Consider the following 17340-nt stretch of genomic DNA (forward strand, 5'->3'; position numbering starts at 1 on the left):
AGGATAATTAATATAGACATTCTCAAGTACAAAGAAAACACAATCAACTCAGACTACTTTATATTTTCATAACATTTTAACATTTAATAGAAGCTATATACAATAATTTCACTATATCTTACATGAAGGAGCCACCACAGAAATTTACATAAATTAAAAGCAAGAATAATTAAGGAGAGCCCAGACCTGTGAACTACTTTTCTCAGTCGGTTCACTAGGAAAGGGGGTTTATATTGCCCAATGATGTGGAGCAGAGGAAAGGCTTAAATACAGCTTTAGATACGGCTACAGAGACTAAGAGCCAACACCTGTAGAGCACCGTTCTTCACCACAACCAACCCCGCCTAGACATCCACGTGGATCTCAGCCCATGGCTCAGAAGTCCCATTATAAATGTCTCCAACAGGCACTGCATCTCAAAGGCAGGGAGCACCTCACGCTCTTCCTCGCAAAAAATCCCAAAACTTAAATACTAACTTGTCATCACAGAGACTTGGGTTATGTTTGTCTACAGCACTCTCAAGCCCCGAAGGAAACAACGTGGTCGGAGCTGTCCCTGTTCAGTGAGAGATGATCAGAGATACACTTGTCTGAAGAATGGAGAGTTCAAATCCAAAGGCGGTGAACAATCCCAGAATGAACTGTCAACTGATAGAAGTGGGCTCTGGTTTTCCATTTGCAGTAGCCAATCCACGCTGAGGGAATGGTGCACAGGTTTTCTCTACATTGTGAGGTCCCTGGGATCTGCACCCATCCCCAGCCACCTGTATCTGTCCCTATTAAAAGAAATAAAGGCACTTTGGTTAGAGACGCCTCCAATGGGCCTGAGGCATGACTCTGACTTATCAATACCCATTTACAGTGGCTAAAGAACAAGAGCAGAGAAATTAAGTAATTAGTTTATTCCCAGTACTTTTCCCAGTACTCTGCTGTTCCTAAGAATCAGTCATTACTGAAGCTGTCAAACCAGACAGAACAAGGGGTTGTTTCTTCCAGATGGAATAGTCACTCTCTATTTAAGTCCAGAAGAGCCAATAAACCACAGGAAGACAGTTCTTTAGGCGTCTGCTTGAAACCAACAGCTACAGTACAACTGCTGGTCTTCAGTGAGAGCCATGGGTCACCTATCTTGCCTGTATCTATCACCTGGAGTGATGGGCTCTCCCTTAAAACGGTCAACTTCTCTATCCCCTTTCACTCAAGTAGATGCACGTCCTGCTCTTGAGGAGAAGAGCCACGAGGAGGAATTCCACAGCTCCTCTGGAAAACTAGTACCAGGCAGCATTCAAAAGCAAAAGACGGCATTTTGTAAGCAGAGTCTCCATGGCCTCTACATCAGCTCCTGCCTCCAGCTTCCCATTGACCGTTTACCTCAGTAAAGGATGAAATAAGTCCCTTTCTACTCAGGTTGCTTTTGGTTGTGGTGTTTTATTAAAGCAACAGAAAGCCCACAACAAACATCTACACATTTCTAGCTTAAAAGGGAGCATTTCCATTTTATGGTCTTCACTGAGAAAACCCCACCTTGGTCACTTGTGCATTCTATCTGGAATCACACTACTCCCTGGAACTCACGCTAGCCAACAGAGAAAACATCTGCCCAGCCTGGTCACCACATGAGGGAACCTAGCTAAGACACACTGTCAAGATACCCACTGGGCCTCCGGCAATTTCAGTGACGGAATGATCTTCTAGAGTTAGGGAGGGATCAAAGAGCAAGGGCGATGGAGGGCACGGCATGCCATCACCTACGACATCCAAGTCCTAGGGAAAGAGAGAAAGATCCATCAGCGATATCCAGGAAGTCAGTAAGCTAAAACTGACAACTTTCACCAAAGCTCAAGGTAACTCTCAGGTCCCTCCTCTCCTTGCTTAGAATGCTAGATCAATTAAACAAAACTGACAATAGTGAAGACTTTTCCTTAGCTGATAACACAATACAGAAAAATCATAGAGTAAAACAGCGACTGCCATGAGTGGAGGAAAGAGAGGGGTTTAACAGTTACAGAATGTGTTTAACCCAACAGAAAAAAAGATGCCAGCAATGACTGCACAGCACCAATACCAATATCAACACCAATGAACCGTGAATTCCTAAGGGGTTAAGATGGCAGATTTACTACACGTTTCTGTTATAAACAGTGAGCGAAGGCATTGCTAAGTGTGATGAACTGAGTTTGAACCCCAGAATCCACGTGACGGAGAAAAGACCCCCACAACTGTCCTCTGATGTGCACATAACACACACACATGCACACACACAAACCAAGTGTAGAAGAATAAGGGCCAGCAGGGTGGCTCAGTGAGCAGTCTAATGACTTGTATTTAGTCACACAGTGGAAGAAGCAAAGAACTCCGATTCTTGCCACAGCACGCATGAACGCGCGCGCGCGCGCACACACACACACACTCACACACGCACACACACACGCACACACGCACACACAATCAAACTCTTAAGTTCCTCATCCATCTGCCCATGGGCAGAATAACATGAAACCCTGCTGGAAAACATTCAGCAGTCTAAGACTGACCAACATTCACAAAAAGCAAGCAACTAAGAGAGAGGAAAGGAAGGCTGGGAGAGGAAGGACAGATCACAGAAGCTCAGATGTTTCTGAATGGCAAAGCCAACATATCATGGTTCACTCCCAACCCCTCGCATAAGCGATGTGGCCTGAGGTCTGGTCTCTCTCACAGCAGACAGACATTCTATACTGAGCTGCTACATCTCAGCCCTCTTCCTCCCTCTACTCTGAAATGGGGCTTACTAAGTCGGCCTGGAACTCACCCTGTGGCCCAGGCAAGACTTAACTTAGGATGCTCTGCTTCAGCCTCCCAGGAGCTGGGATTAAGGGCCTGTGCCCCCTGGCCCAGCTGAGCCTCTGAGTCTTAAATTAATTAACATAGTTCAAGTATTCTGTTTAAGAAAAAAGAAAAAAGACATTCTATTCTAGACTATACTTCTCTATACTATACTTCTGGGTCAGCCATTCCCAGAGACACTGAGTAGTCGGCAGATCAAAGACATTATTATTCTTGGCTCCTTTCTGAAACCAACATTGACTTAGGGTCCAAGTCACTATAGTGGTTCAAAATCTATGGCGACCTAACTTCTGAGCCATTGACAAGTTCACTTAATGCTTTCGAGCTCCAGCTAAGCATGTACAGGTCCCACAGTACAGAAAACCAGGCAGAGGGAGGGGAAGGAGAAGGGACAGTAAAGGCTGACAGGAAAAGACTTCAAAGTACACCACATGCCTTATGAAGATGTCACAAGGAAACTACCATTTTACATAATTATTTGGTATTAAAAATTTTGGTGGGGGTTGGAGATTTAGCTCAGCGGTAGAGTGCTTGCCTAGCAAGCGCAAGTCCCTGGGTTCGGTCCCCAGCTCCAAAAAAAAAAAAAAAAAATTGGTGTCCTCATCACCAGGAATAGAAATCATAACCTTTTCATAACTAAGGTGGGGGAAGAACACAGTTCTAAAAAGTCTAAAACCTTAATCCCAACACTCAGGAAGCAAAAGACAGGTGGATCTGAGTTTGAAGCCAGCCTGGTCTACAGAGCAAGACCTTATCTAAAATAAACCAGACAAACAAAAAGGCAAACATAATTTTAACGGGGGGGGGGGGAGCCTGGAGGGGGCTGGAGAAAGAGCTCAGCAGTTAAGACCACTTCCAGAGAATGCAGGCGCCATGACCAGCATCCGCATGGAGCTCCACACAGAACTCTACTCCACTCCAGGGACCCAGTGCCTATTGACTTCTTAGGGCACTAAGTCACGGACATGGCACACATACATGCAGGCAAGACACTGATACACACAGAACTAAACCTTTAGAAAAAAAAAAATTAAGTCTAAAACAAGCACAGGAGCAGCACTCTAGGTAAGCAGAAGCAGGCAAGCCTCTCCCTGAGAGTCCAAGACCAGCCTAGGACACACAATGTATCCTTTGTAAAAAATGCCTTTAAACAAACTACTCGTGCAAGCAGAAGGAGACAGCCACACTTCCCACGATCCATTACAGAGCCACTGGACACATCACTCCATCCACAGAACCCGCCCTCACACCTCTCAGGCTGCGGACACCCCTTTGCTTTCTACAGTTTTTCTCTCAGCGAGGTGTTGGTCCCAGTTCTTTCCACCCACAGGGGAATCATATAAACACAGTCTAATTCTGAGAATCCCAGGGACTGAGTGGTCAAGAAATTGTTGTCCACCAGGCAATCAGGAAACACCTATTTTGAGTGGGAGGGGAAAGCAGGGGCAAGCTCAAGCAGGAACCGCATGGTTCTACACCATGGACTGAAGAGAAATCCCCAGCACCCAGTTCCGCCCTGTGGGAAGGAGGGTCTCTAACTTCTCCATCACTGAGTATCTAATTCTAACTCTGAGACCAGGGATTAGCCATACTCTGAGTCTCTAGATCACAGACAAGCACTCCAGAGGGGTTCATTCCCTAAAGCCGAATGGGAAAGTGCTTAAAATGTTAGGCCATTTTTGCCTTAAAATAATTACTCAAAATTTATAGCTAAGAGATTTAGACTACATCCTAAGCTGCCAAACTCTGAGAACAAACAGGGGTTGGCATCATCTCTCTCCGGGCCATGAAGGGAAGTCATTCTGTACTGGACACAGCCTTCCGGGATGACATCTCTGGAAGCAGTGACAACGAAGGCTTTAAGATGCAAGGCGGCTTCTCTTGAGATGGATTTATATCACACATCTATGCTAGAGCCTCAAGAACCTCCCAAGAGTTCACTGAAACCCAGCAGCTCTATGGAGAGAAGCCAAGCAGGCTCCATGGACAGAAATACCCATTCACCTTGCAAAGGATCAGGTTCGATTCCCAGCATCTACACGGTGGCAAACAACTGTCTAAAACTTCAGTCCCAGATCTAAGCTCTTCTGACCTCTCATGCCAGGTACAGGTACGCATAGGGTGCACACACATACATATATATATTACATACATTACATACAACAAAACACACATTAAATGCCAGGGTTTTTTTTGTTTGGTTTTTTGTTTTTTCTTTTTCTTTTTTTCGGAGCTGGGGACCGAACCCAGGGCCTCTAGCAAGCGCTCTACCACTCAGCTAAATCCCCAACCCCTAAATGCCAGTTTTTTTAGGTCGTGATTCAAAGCTGGGTTCAAGTGGCAAGCAAAAAAAGAGAAATGCTCAGATCCCATTCATAACAGCATCAAAATACTAAATTAGAATTGAACCATGTAAAGTGTGAACACTGAATAAATTTTGTAATAAAATCTGTCAAAAATAAAATTAAGGGTCAGCAAAAATACCTATGTACCAGAAGAGGATGTTCAAAATCCACCAAACCAACTACAGAGTACCGCTCTGTAGCCATCTCATTAGAGTACTGGTACAAACGTCCTCTGAACCCCTTATAAACAACACGGCGTCACACGCTTCCACAGTCAGGTTGTGCTGAGGCAGGGGTGGTACAGGTCTCTAACACCAACACTTAGGAGACAGACAGACAGGATCATGAGTTCACGTTCAACTCAGGCTACACAGTGAGGTTGTCTCGGAACAGAATGTCGGGGAGGAGAAGGGTAGAGCACAAAGTGTCTAATAAACACAGCACAGGTGCACGCAACCACATCGACTGCATCAAGTCATCCTCTTGCTGGAAAACTGCTGACTAGTCTCTAACTATTCTCCCCACTAGCAGACAGGGCCTTCTCTCAAGGGCCAATCAGAGCAGAGCTTCTCTAACTTACGTCACTGAGCTCCAGTGGTAAGCTCTCAGTGGGCTGAAGCTCGGCAGCACTCAAGTACAGATCCATGGGGCCGGCTTCCAGACCGTCTGGCACAGACAGTACCTGCTCGGGCTTATACATCTGAGGAGGCAACTGGAAGTGCAGTGGACAGCAGGGGTCCTCAGAAAGGCTTACAGGAACTGGTTTGTTGCAGGGTACCTCTTCAGACCCCTGGCAGCATTTGAAGAGAACCTGATTTGTATCCTGACAGATATCTACAGAATGGTTAAGGAAAATAAGCCAGGACTCATTGGACGAACACAATACAGGAGTCTGCAGTGCTAAACAAAGTCTGACAATGCAGAGAACTACATTTTCATTGAAAGCCAAATGCAACGAGTAATTTTTAGTGTTCTAAGTGTAATTTTGTGCACATGATTTTAACCCTACCAATAATTTGTAATCCACTTGCAACCTCTTCCCAGGATTCCAGCCATTTAAACCAGAGACAGGAAGTGTTAAGTGGCCAAGGAACATACACTGACAAGAGAGGTCCACACAGAAACAAGTAGCTTATTGCAGAAAATGTTAATGGCCATTCCCAATACCATGATGTACTTACTACAAACTCAAGGAGGAGTGACTGTGTGGCCAAGCGTGAATCTGAAGCTGACCATCCACCGGACTGTCGCCTCTGCAGTGCTACGCGTTTTCTAAAGCTGGCTTGCACAGCAGCTGGTTTCTATCATTCCCCCCTACCCCACTCTCCAGCACTCTCTCCACCTTAGCATCTCCTGTTCAATTACAGCCTCCATCTTGCTCAGTATCCTTGTGTTCTAAGTCTCCAGTCTCCCCTCCACCCCACTCCACCCCTTTGTAGCTCCCAGCCATTACCTGGCCCAAGGTTCCCCATCCCCCTTAGAGCTCATCATTTTGTATGAGCGTTTATATGATACAAGCAGTAACTCTACACCAAGTGTGGGGGCTACACCTGCAATCCCAGGCTAGAAGGCATTAGTATGAAAATTAACCTCAAATATTTCACTAAATAGAATGGGGGAGGGAAGCCACAACCCTTTCCTTTGCTACCAAAGACTAAGAGGGGGTTCCCCCTCCCATCAATCTCTTTTTGGGGGGAGGGGAGTTATCTTCATTATTTTATCCCGACTGGCCCAGAACTCCTGGACTCAAGTGATCCTCCTGCCTCAGTCTCCTGACTACCTAGGACTCTATTAAAAAGACAACTCACTGAACTAACAAAATATTTTGACTTCTAAATACAACAAAACCATTCAGGTTGCACAAAAACTCAATAAACATCACAACTTTTGTAGCCCATCAGCAAATGTAGCATTTCTATACCAGAAAGCACACACTGTATATTGGTTTAAAATCACAAATTAGAAAAAATAGAGGAAATGATCCTAAGGAGAAACCCCATTTTTTTTTCCAAGTTTCTAATTTGAGTAAGTATACAAGTTAGGGCACTAACAATACTACTGCATAGAAATTCACAATACATACTCATGTTCTGGGCAGAAAACCCACAGTAATCCTTTTTTCTTGGTGACAGATTTAACATATAACTTAATGAACAAAGCTAAATCAGTAAAGCATTAGTATCATACACAAACTATGGAACCCCACTAAGACCGTCAGCCATACACAGCTGTCACAAACAACATGGCTGTTTCTTTGGCTCCCTGCCCCCCACTTCACCTACCCTAGACAGGATTCTGCTGAGGCCCAGGCAGGTTTCAAATTCCCAATTCTCTAGCCTTACCCTCCCAAGTGCTATAATCACAGAGCTGGGTACCATATCCAGCCAGATGTTTCTTTCTAATGAATTGACCATTACATTTTTAAATTTCTGAAATGGCCAACAGACCATAGAAAGACATTTATTTAGGCACCTGCTTGAAACCAACAGCTTCAGCAAACTGTTGGCCTTGATTCAGGGCCAAAGTAACCAAGCTCTTCAGTGAAACTGATGAGCTCATAACCAGCCTGACTTAACTAGACACTCAGAACCTAGACACACAGTTGTAAAGATACGGGTAAGGCAGTGTCTGGTCATCGGAAGAGACTGATTGGAGCAGCGAACATCATCCACAAAGGCTAAGCACCTCTGACTGGAACGAGTGGTATGAGCCTAAAATTGAGAAAAAAAATACAAATAAACCCCAACAAAAACCATAGACCTGTGGTAGTATTCAGTTATACACGGAAAGTCAATCCACACAAAGTGGGAAACGTTAACATTTAACAAACCCACTCACCAATACTGCAACAATGAAACCTCATGTACATAGAATGGAGTTAATCCTAACCCCAAATGCACCTCTCCACACTGTAGAAGTAATAAAAATGTTTGTCCCTTGGGGTTGGGGATTTAGCTCAGTGGTAGAGCGCTTGCCTAGGAATCGAAAGGCCCTGGGTTCGGTCCCCAGCTCCAAAAAAAAGAACCAAAAAAAAAAAAAAATGTTTGTCCCTTAACTAGGTTAAACTATAGTCAACCTGGGTCTGAAAACATTAAATACAGAATTAGAGGAATAATCTCTAAGTTGTAAATAGCTTATACTAACTTAATATTGGCATAATTGGCTTATTTATAAATACATAAACACCTGCATGATGACACTACCAAGTTTCAGGCTCCTTCAGGTACCTCAGAAACTACCCCTCGGCTGAAGTAAGAGGGAAAGACGGTATCCTAAACACTGATGCTTTAGCCAGGCACTGTGGTCAATGTATCAATCTCAGCAAAGGCAGAGACAAATCTAGGAGGCCAGCCTTGTCTACACAGAAGTCCCAAGACAACCAGGGGGCTACATAGTGGGAGCCTGACTCAAACATCAAGGTTTTTGGTAATGTTAGGAAATAAACCCAGAATCACACACATGTGCTCTAACACCAAGCTAAATCCCTAGTTCAACTAACTTATCTTTTAACAACTTTTTTGGGGTGCTAGCTGTGATCTCAAGCATGCTAGGCAAATGATTTAAGAAGGCCCTAAGCTCGCGATCCCACACCTCAGTTGCTGCAGCTGCTATGATTAGAGCTGCACCAAGCCCAGCCAACAAAACATATTTTTTTTTTAAATTGCTTGGCGGGGGTGGGGGTGGGGCATGGAGATGGCTTGGTGGTTAAGAGCACTAGGTGCTCTTCCAGAGTCCAGAGGTCCTGAGTTCAATTCCCAGCAACCACATGGTGACTCACAACCATCTGTAATGGGATTGGATGCCCTCTTCTGGTGTGTCTGAAGACAGCAACAGTGTACTCACATACATAAAATACATAAAATACCCTGCATTCCCTAGTGGTTCATCTTACTGGCCAAGAAGCAATTCCACCAGTAGGTACTTGGGCTCTGTGAGGTGGGAGCACTAAGGAGAGAAGACCTCACAGGGTGCTGACTGTGCTCTGCACTGGGGCTCAATAAAATGGAATCAAGATGGAATCAGGAGAAAGCCAGGCACCAAGATGTTCTAGCCCTGACGCACTAGAGCCTCTAACACCGAGCCAACGCTGCCTCCATCCCGTGGGCTGCTGACACCGTGCAGTTCTTTTCACAGCCACACAACTGACAACATGTGTGGAGCCTCAACAACTACAACAAAAGCAACGACCATGTAATTACCCCGCCTCACTCTGACAGTTAACTGACACTATCCTTTCAACTTTTTAGCCCTCCCACCATCTTTTTTCTTTCTTCTTTTTTTCTTTATTTATTATATATGAGTACACCATAGCTCTTTAGACAGACCAGATGAGGGAATAGGATCTCATTACAAGATAGTTGTAAGCCACCTTGTGGTTGCTGGGATTTGAACTCAGCATCTCTAGAAGAGTCAGCGCTCAGCCACTGAGCCATCTGTCCAGCCCCAGCATTTGTTTTTCAAAACAGGGTTTCTCAGGGTAAGAGCCCGGACTAGCCTGGAACTCAAGAGATCCATCCTCCTGCCTCTGCCAACAGAATGCTGATCAAAGATGTGCACCACACCCAGCCATTTTTCTTTAATTTTGTGAGTGAGTATCTACCTACATGTTTATCCACAGTGTGTGCAGTGCCTGAGGAACCCGAAGAGGGCTTTGGGGCTCTTGGGACTGGAGTTACAGCTGGTTGGAGTGGAGTGTGGGTTCATGAACTCAAACCTGAGTCCTCTGAAAGAGCTAGCAACTCTTAACCACTAAGCCGTCCCTCCAGGCTACTCCTATTCTTTTAGAATAATTAGCTGGCTGATTTGCAAAAACCCTGGGTGGGGCAAGCTGATAGCAAGCTTGCGACTGCCTCATCCTCCCACCCAGTGGTGAGATTACCAAAAGGCACGCACCGCCACACCCAGTTTGCCTTTTTTTTTTTTTTTTTTAAAAGATTTCCAAACTGCTTCAGTAAAACTTTTGCCAGTTTTCTGAACTAAGGGCTTCCTGAACCAAAGAACTTAGGACTCTACCCCCTAAACCCCTCAATTTGTAAAGTTCTGTAAGCTGCCTGTGAAGGCCCAGGGCTGACTGGACGAGAACAAACTGGAACTCTGTCTTGCTGACATTCAGGTAAGTGCTTTTAGTAGAAGCTGGACATGGTGTTTTGATGAACTTATCAACAAAGTGAATGTACACACCCAGAGTTTGCAGCACATCTGGACTAAAACCATCAATTTTGGCATATTTTGCAAACTACCTGTTGAGCAGCCCCCTCTGTGGCCAGCATTCTGCGTTCCTTCAGCTGCCTGTGTAGTAAGGCTTCTACTCCATAGCGTTGACGGTATCGCCTGAGACATTTTAGTCGCTTTAAATTCTCTCTCTCTTTGGCCAAAAGTCCCTCGGGGCCAGTCAGGAGACTACTACCTATCGAGTGACCAAAAATAATTAAATAAATATCATAAATATCAAGTTTTCCTAAAAGAGAACTTCAGTCTATGTGGCCCTGAGTTCACAACAAACTCCCTACCCTCAGCCTCTCAAGTACCGAGTGGGACACTACAGTCACCACCAAAAAGGCTGCACAGGTCAAGGTGTGACGTGTACAGTAATCAAGGATGCTTTTCTACGTAGACGGGAAGCCTCAGCTGTAAGACAGGCAGATCCAACTCCACCCAACTTGCCTAAAGCTTCGTGCTCCACTTTCCGATTATGTAAGTAACGGCGCTTCTTCTCTTTGAGCAGGTGCTGTAGTCGTTTAAACTGATCAATGTACAAAGACTGCAAACGAATCAGCTTTTCTCTCATGATAAGAGCCACCTCCTCGGCTGTATAGACGCCTGCATGTCTAGAATAAAACGATAAATTCAACAAAGCATTAAAAACAGTAACAAAGATAATCATGGTGATGGATGAGTGCCAATAATCCCAGCACTTGTTAGAGGTGGAAACACAAGAATCAGGAGTTCAAGGCCTGCCAGGACTATGTAGCAAATCCAAGGTAAACCTAGATATGAAACCCTATCTCAGAAACAACATAAGCAACAAGACAGTAAAAGGATGACTAGAGATAGCCTCGATTTGTATTGACAAAGTCAACCCTGATTGACACACTAAACGGGAATATTTTCACATAGCATTTTACTGAGACATTAAAAATGAAAATAAAGAAGGCTTAAGTACAGCACAGCTCAGTGGTAGAGTACAAGGCCCTTGGTTCCGTCTCAGCACTGTGTATACCGCCGCCGGCCTGCGAGTGCACATGGGGCTCTCAGAGAGCCTGGAGCTGGAGTCACAAGTGGTTTGTAAGTGGTCCCAAGTCGGTTGTTCGGAACTGAACAGATTCTTTTTAAGACGAGGTGAGAGGGAGAGGGAGAGAGGGAGAACTCTCCTCTCCACAAAAGGATACCAATGCGTTATCTCACAAATTGGAACGGGGTAGAGTGGGGAAGGTCTCATTATTTATACATTTAAAACGAGTAAAGATGGCTGGGCACAGTGGAGCATGCCTTTAAATCACAACATTCCAGAAGCAGAGGCAGGGGATCTCTGTGAGTTTGGAGCCAGCCTAGGTCTACAGAGTGAGTTCCAGGACAGACAGGGCTACACAGAGAAACCCTGTCTCAACAACAAAAGTAAAAATGTGTAACAAGAAAGTTATGCTAATTAACCTGGTCCACTTACATAGTAATTTAAAAAAGGGCCCCATGTCAGAATAACTGAGTATTTTAATGACAAGATGTATCCCGGGCTGGAGAGAATGGCTCAATGGCTAAGAGAAGAGGATCTGGGTTCGATTCCCAACACTCGAAGCTCACAGCTTGAACTCCAGTTCCAGGGGATCCACCACCATCTTTGGGCTCCATGTGCACAGACATACATTCAGGCAAACTAACACACGAAGTATCAAAATGACTGTGACTTCTATTTTTCCTTTAAATACAATCTTTTATCAAGACTTTGGGCCTTTGTGGTCCAAGGGATTTAGCTCAAAGGCAGACTGCTGGTAAAATGCATATATAGCACAGAAAAGGTCCCGGTTCTGATCTCACCACCACCACCACCCCCGACACACACGTGATGGGTCATGATAGGCCCACTTTCTTCACAATATCCTCAAAATTCAGTCTCCTAGATTGACCCTTTATTGCAAAAATGTAGGAGGGCTACATATCAATTTTATTAGTTTGCCTGCCAATCACAAACTTTAAAGATATTCTAGAGGTTAATCTAAAGATTGTTTCCTGCTTCTGAGTTAAGTAATTAAAAATTGGAAGATTAACTTTGGGCAGAGACAGGCAGATCCCTGAGTTCCAGGCCAACCTGGTCTATAGAGTGAGATCCACAACAGCCAGAGCCACACAGAGAAACTGTCTCAAAAAACCAGTGAGAGTGTGTGTATGAGTGTGCACCTGCACAATGTTGAGGACAAATACTGCTAAGATGATTCAAAACCTAACACTAGGGAAGGCAAAGCCTGAGGTTGGTCAGCCTGATTCAAATACCAAGTTCCAGGCCAGTCAGAACCACATGAGACTGGCTTCAAAAAATCAGAGAAAGGGGTTGGGGATTTAGCCCAGTGGTAGAGCACTTGCCTAACAAGCACAAGGCCCTGGGTTGGGTCCCCAGCTCAAAAAAAAAAAAAAAAAAAAAAAAAAAAAGCAGCAACAAAAAATCAGAGAGTTTGGAACAGGAAATATTTTGATATTTCTAAATTCTTAAGATGACCAAGGGTTAGAGTAGACCTTAACATAATTAAAACTTGGGTTTCTAAATCAGTTTTCCTTTTTTTACTAGGCATGAAACCAAAGCCAACTACTGACTGAACACTGTTATTTCCCATTTAAAGAGTCAGAAATGGGCTGGAGAGATGGCTCAGTGGTTAAAAGAGCACTGACTCTTCTTCCAGAGGTCCTGAGTTCAATTCCCAGCACCCACATGGTAGCTCACAACCGTCTGTGATGGGACCTGATGCCCTCTTCTGGTGTGTCTGAAGACAGCTGCAATACAGTCATATACATAAATAATTTTAAAAATTCAGAACCATGGAATTTTGCAGCATGTATCTAAGCATAATGAGCCCATATTTCTGAGACTTGGGGCAAGTACCTATTTAAATGCATTCTCCTCGACAGCCAGCCAGCACTTGTCTGCCTCCCTCTCATTCTTGTGTCAAAAGAAGTGTTCTTCCCTAAAGCATCTCATGGGCACAACCCGGGTGCCAGTGACAAGACCTCTGCAAAACAATCAAGGAATCTTGCCTTAGAGCAAAACGGTGCTGAACTGTGACCCTTAAACCCACCTACATGTATTGGTTAACCACATGCCACACTACACTCTACATACTAACTACATAAAGCATGTAAAAGTCTTATGTGGAGTTACAACTTACTTTAGGGGATCTTCTTGATCACTGTCTATGCTATCAGCTTCACTGTCAGGGTCACCTCTCCATGTCTGATCCACAGTAATGGGTTCCTGGTCCCCATCACTCCAGCTGTCTTCATCTGAGGCAAGGAAGGGAAGAGCAGCCATTAAGACTTCCCACCTCTGTAACTCCACATATGAAGATTACTTATATGATTACTTAGAGATCAACCCAAACCTTAAAATGCAAAGTTTTTAACTGTTTCAATTGTTAACACAAGGAAAGGTCACCAGGCTGGGAGAAATATATCTAAACAAACTCTAAACGCAAAACAACCAGCAACCAGCACGAGCAGGCCCAGCACTGCCACCCAGCTCCCATGGCACTGCAGCGAGCCAAACCTGCTCGCTCATAAGCACCTTCCTTGCTTACCCAGTATCCGGCTCGCCTCGCTTCGGCTACTCTCTGGGGTCTGCGAGCCCAGCTCTGTTTTAGCATATGAGCTCAACTGGCACAAGAGGGTTTCACCCATAGGGCCTGGGTTACTCTTCTTCATTTGAGCATGAAGTGCTAGGGCATTCCTTCGAGCATGTTCAGCACAGAAAGACACCCTAAGGAGACAAAGCATTAATATTTAATAGGCCCTCTCTTGAAAGAACCAGCAATATTCAGTCACCAGTTGATTTTTTTCTCTAGGAAATATAAATGATTTATAGTCACACCTTGAAGAGCAGTATGAAACCCAGGCATGGTGACTCACGCCTTTAATCCCAGCACTTTAGAGGCAGAGGTGGATCTGTGAGTTCGAGGTCAGCCTGGTATACACAGTTCCAGGACAGCCAGGGAGACCTGGAATAAATAGACCCTGTTGTGGGCCAGGGAGCAATGTGAATCAAAAATATAACTGCCCTCAAGTAAGCCATTTGGGGTCCTTGGTGAGGTGTGGTGGGGGTGAGGTGAGATGGGGGCGTGGCGTGGCGTGACGTGATGTGGCGTGTGTGCTGTTCAGTCAGGCCCAGAGCTCCGGGCAGGGAAAGCTCTAACACATGCTGCCTCCCTGGCTCACAGAAGCTGCTCTCAAAGGGAGCGACAAGTAGCTTACCCACTGTTCTAGTTATCAAATCCATTCCAGCTATAAAAATGTTAGCAGTTATCTCAGAAAATCAGAGCTGCTTGTATTTTTTCAAAATAAATTCTGCAAACACACCTTAATATCAATCCACTATAGACAGACAATTCTAAAGCAAGAAGATGTATAAAAAATTATCTAAGCTTTGCGCAGTGGCAGTATCGTAGCCAATGAGGTTTATCCGAGGCGTGATTATTGCTAATTGAAAAAATTATCTAGTAAAGTCCTATGTTTGCACAGGTAAGTACATATGATAAAAAACTATGAAGCTCCTTCCAAAACACACACATACACATAGTGAGTGTGCCTTTTACTTAGCAAGGTTTGGCAAGTGAGTCAGCACTCCAACATCAAGTGCAGCAGTTCAGTGACTCAGCAAACAAAAGCACCTGCCACGGAGGCCAGACCACCCAAGTTCCATCACCACCCCACACAGCAGGAAAACCAACTCCAGAGGGCTGTCCTCTGACCACACATGTTTGGCAGCACGTGAATCCACAGAATAAATGTTTAAGGAAGAAGAATTTAGATCTGAGTATGGGGATAATCTGAGAACTCCAGAAGCTGAGACAGGAGAATTAGGGGTTCAAAATTAGTCTGACCACAGTCAGAACTCAAAATGTTAATTTTACAAGTAAGCAATTAACTAAATGTCCCTTCCTCAGCAGTGCCTCAAGTGTCCTTCAAGTTCTCATCATTGGCGGAGTTGGGTAGGAGGGTTAAGACAGAGTTTTGTTTAGCCCTGTCTATTCTGGAATTCAACCCTGTAGCCTAGGTTTGCCTGAACTCCTAGATCACCCCAAGTCAGCCTCCGAAGCACTAGGATTAAAGGCCTGCACCACCACCCCCCAGCATCAGTTCTGATCATTTTCGTATTTTGACATGCCTCCCAAAGAATGTATCCTTTAATTCCAATTTTACAAACACATGACCTAAAACTTCACAGACCAACATAAAATGACTACACATGTTCCTCTTTTCACTTTAAAACTGAAGGCAGGGGACAGGCATGGTGACGCACCAACATTCTGTAACTCCATCCAGTTCCTGGAGATCCACCGCCCTCTCCTCCTCAAGCATGAACATGGTACAAACATACAAGCAGGCAAAATACCCATACACGGAAAAAAAATTTAAAAACCATAAAAGGTTGCCAAAACTGTTCCAAGCCAGTCTTGTCCGCATGAGAAGTTCCAGGAATAGAGACTGTCTCAAAAGGGAGGTGGGGGCGTCCATGACTCTGCGAGCTGAGCCTAACGTCCTTCTATTCACCATACCATGAGGCATTAGAACCGACTCCAACAAATCGGCCACTGATCTCCCCACGTGTCCCTACACACACAAATCAAACTACAAACCGGAGATAAATGCCTCAAACTATAGTAAAAATAAAAGTCTAAAGGTTTAGGTATTGAAACAGGCTCGGTGATGCAACCTGTGCTTTACGTGCACCAGACCCAGGGTTCAAGCCTCAGCATTGAAAATTAAGGAACGACTCTCAGAGCCCCAAGGTACAACATACCCACGCGCTCTACACATACCCATCTTTCTTCTCAGGCTTTGGGGCAGCACTGGGGCACCTCTTCCCATTCTTCGTCGAAATGTAACTACATTGTTTGAAGGGTGCATTCTTGTCTTCGAGAATATGCTTAAGACAAAACTCCTGCCCCTCCAGACGCGGCTGAGAGCATGGGCGGTGAGTGAACGAACAAGAGAGGGGCTCCTGAGATCTGGGCACTGGGGTGATCCTCCCCCGATTCGTTGGCAAGACGTGAATCCGAATCCTGTTCATACCAAAACCTGCGGGGAGGTGGTCACGGGAAAGATCAAAATGGCCTTAACCTTGCCAGAAGTCCTTGTCTACGTGCTCCCGCAGGTCGGCGGGCCGCAGGACGAGGGTCGCACCGTAACTCCCGCCGCCCTCCAGCCTTCCGTTACTAACCCACCCACCCCCGCCTTCTCCCTACCCGCCTACCCGCCCGCCCGCCCGCTTCTCTGGTCCCTACCACGTTGGCCGAGTCTCCACAGTAGCCGACCGGAAGCGCGGCGCCTGTCCCACGCGGCACCACTGCAACGGCGCGCCCCGCCCCCACGCCCCGGCACACCGCCTTTGTCCCTGGCCGCCTCAGAGCTCAAAGCCCCGGCCCAAGCGCCTACGCCGTCGTCCTGCGAGCGCCATCTTGTCCTACGGCTCCCGGCACGAGAGAACCTGGCTCCCGAAAGCCCAACAATCAGAATGACTCTGACGCTGCAGGAGACGATGTACCGCGCTGAGTTGATAGAAAGGGCGAGCAGCAGCCTAACGGCAAAGGAGAAGAGCCCGGCACGGCGCCATCTTACCTCCCCGCCGCGCTGCGCCGCGCAGCTAGCCCTCTGGCTGCTCCGCCTGCACGGAACGCTGCCCTGCGGCTCCTAAGTGCTGATTGGTCGTTGTATTAAGGCTGCTGTACCTTTATTGGTCAGAATCAACACTAGACCCGAGGAGGGCGGGACAGTGAGACTCCGCAACGCGATTGGCTGATGTGAAGTGTCTGTCAGAAACTCGGCCCGTGAGTGGGCGGTGGGAAAGGCGGGCCACAGCTCCTCGCTGGGTTCAGGTATTTTTTTTCCATCTCAGTACCGTTGGTTTTCTGGTGGCGGTGGTCTCCAGTCTTCCCAAGCAGCTACCTCTTTACCATCCCTACACAGCAGA

General features: G+C 45.8%; 1 protein-coding gene, 2 non-coding genes and 1 pseudogene across 7 annotated transcripts; 1 reads left to right on the forward strand and 3 right to left on the reverse strand.

Annotated features, from left to right (window-relative positions):
• Window positions 1-54: 54 nt before the first annotated feature.
• Kansl2 (KAT8 regulatory NSL complex subunit 2) lies at window positions 55-17073 on the reverse strand. Of its 5 annotated transcripts, none has more exons than XM_032885899.1 (10): window positions 16655-16982; window positions 16190-16448; window positions 13952-14130; window positions 13544-13658; window positions 10836-10999; window positions 10412-10578; window positions 7786-7882; window positions 5752-6005; window positions 1657-1764; window positions 55-776 (listed from the first exon to the last, which is right to left on the reverse strand). In XM_032885899.1, exons 2-10 carry the CDS (start codon window positions 16438-16440, stop codon window positions 645-647), a joined length of 1467 nt encoding a protein of 488 aa, XP_032741790.1. In that variant the 5' UTR covers window positions 16441-16448; window positions 16655-16982; the 3' UTR covers window positions 55-644. The 5 variants fall into 5 exon arrangements, with proteins under 5 accessions (XP_032741790.1, XP_032741798.1, XP_032741806.1 ...); XM_032885907.1 differs by lacking the exon at window positions 16655-16982 and adding an exon at window positions 16989-17073 and having other exon boundaries at window positions 62-776; XM_032885915.1 differs by having other exon boundaries at window positions 62-776; window positions 16915-16973.
• LOC116890475 lies at window positions 982-1117 on the reverse strand. Its single transcript, XR_004386664.1, has one exon. It is a non-coding gene; the product is annotated as a small nucleolar RNA SNORA2/SNORA34 family (small nucleolar RNA).
• Window positions 7558-7694, reverse strand: LOC116890474. The gene has a single exon (XR_004386663.1). It is a non-coding gene; the product is annotated as a small nucleolar RNA SNORA2/SNORA34 family (small nucleolar RNA).
• LOC116890308 lies at window positions 14790-14919 on the forward strand (annotated as a pseudogene).
• Window positions 17074-17340: the final 267 nt, after the last annotated feature.

Source organism: Rattus rattus, chromosome 1, assembly GCF_011064425.1.
Source record: "Rattus rattus isolate New Zealand chromosome 1, Rrattus_CSIRO_v1, whole genome shotgun sequence".
NCBI classification, from domain to species: domain Eukaryota; kingdom Metazoa; phylum Chordata; class Mammalia; order Rodentia; family Muridae; genus Rattus; species Rattus rattus.

What these genes read in the sequence shown, in the direction of transcription:
- Kansl2 (XM_032885899.1), bottom strand. Translation starts at nt 16,440, where the DNA reads ATGAACAGGATTCGGATTCACGTCTTGCCAACGAATCGGGGGAGGATC. An exon ending in CAGAGGGGGCTGCTCAACAG is followed by an intron (nt 7,883 to 10,411) that starts GTAGTTTGCAAA and finishes TCTCAATTTTAG; the next exon opens with GCTCATACCACTCGTTCCAG. An exon ending in GACCAGACACTGCCTTACCC is followed by an intron (nt 6,006 to 7,785) that starts GTATCTTTACAA and finishes ACCATTCTGTAG; the next exon opens with ATATCTGTCAGGATACAAAT.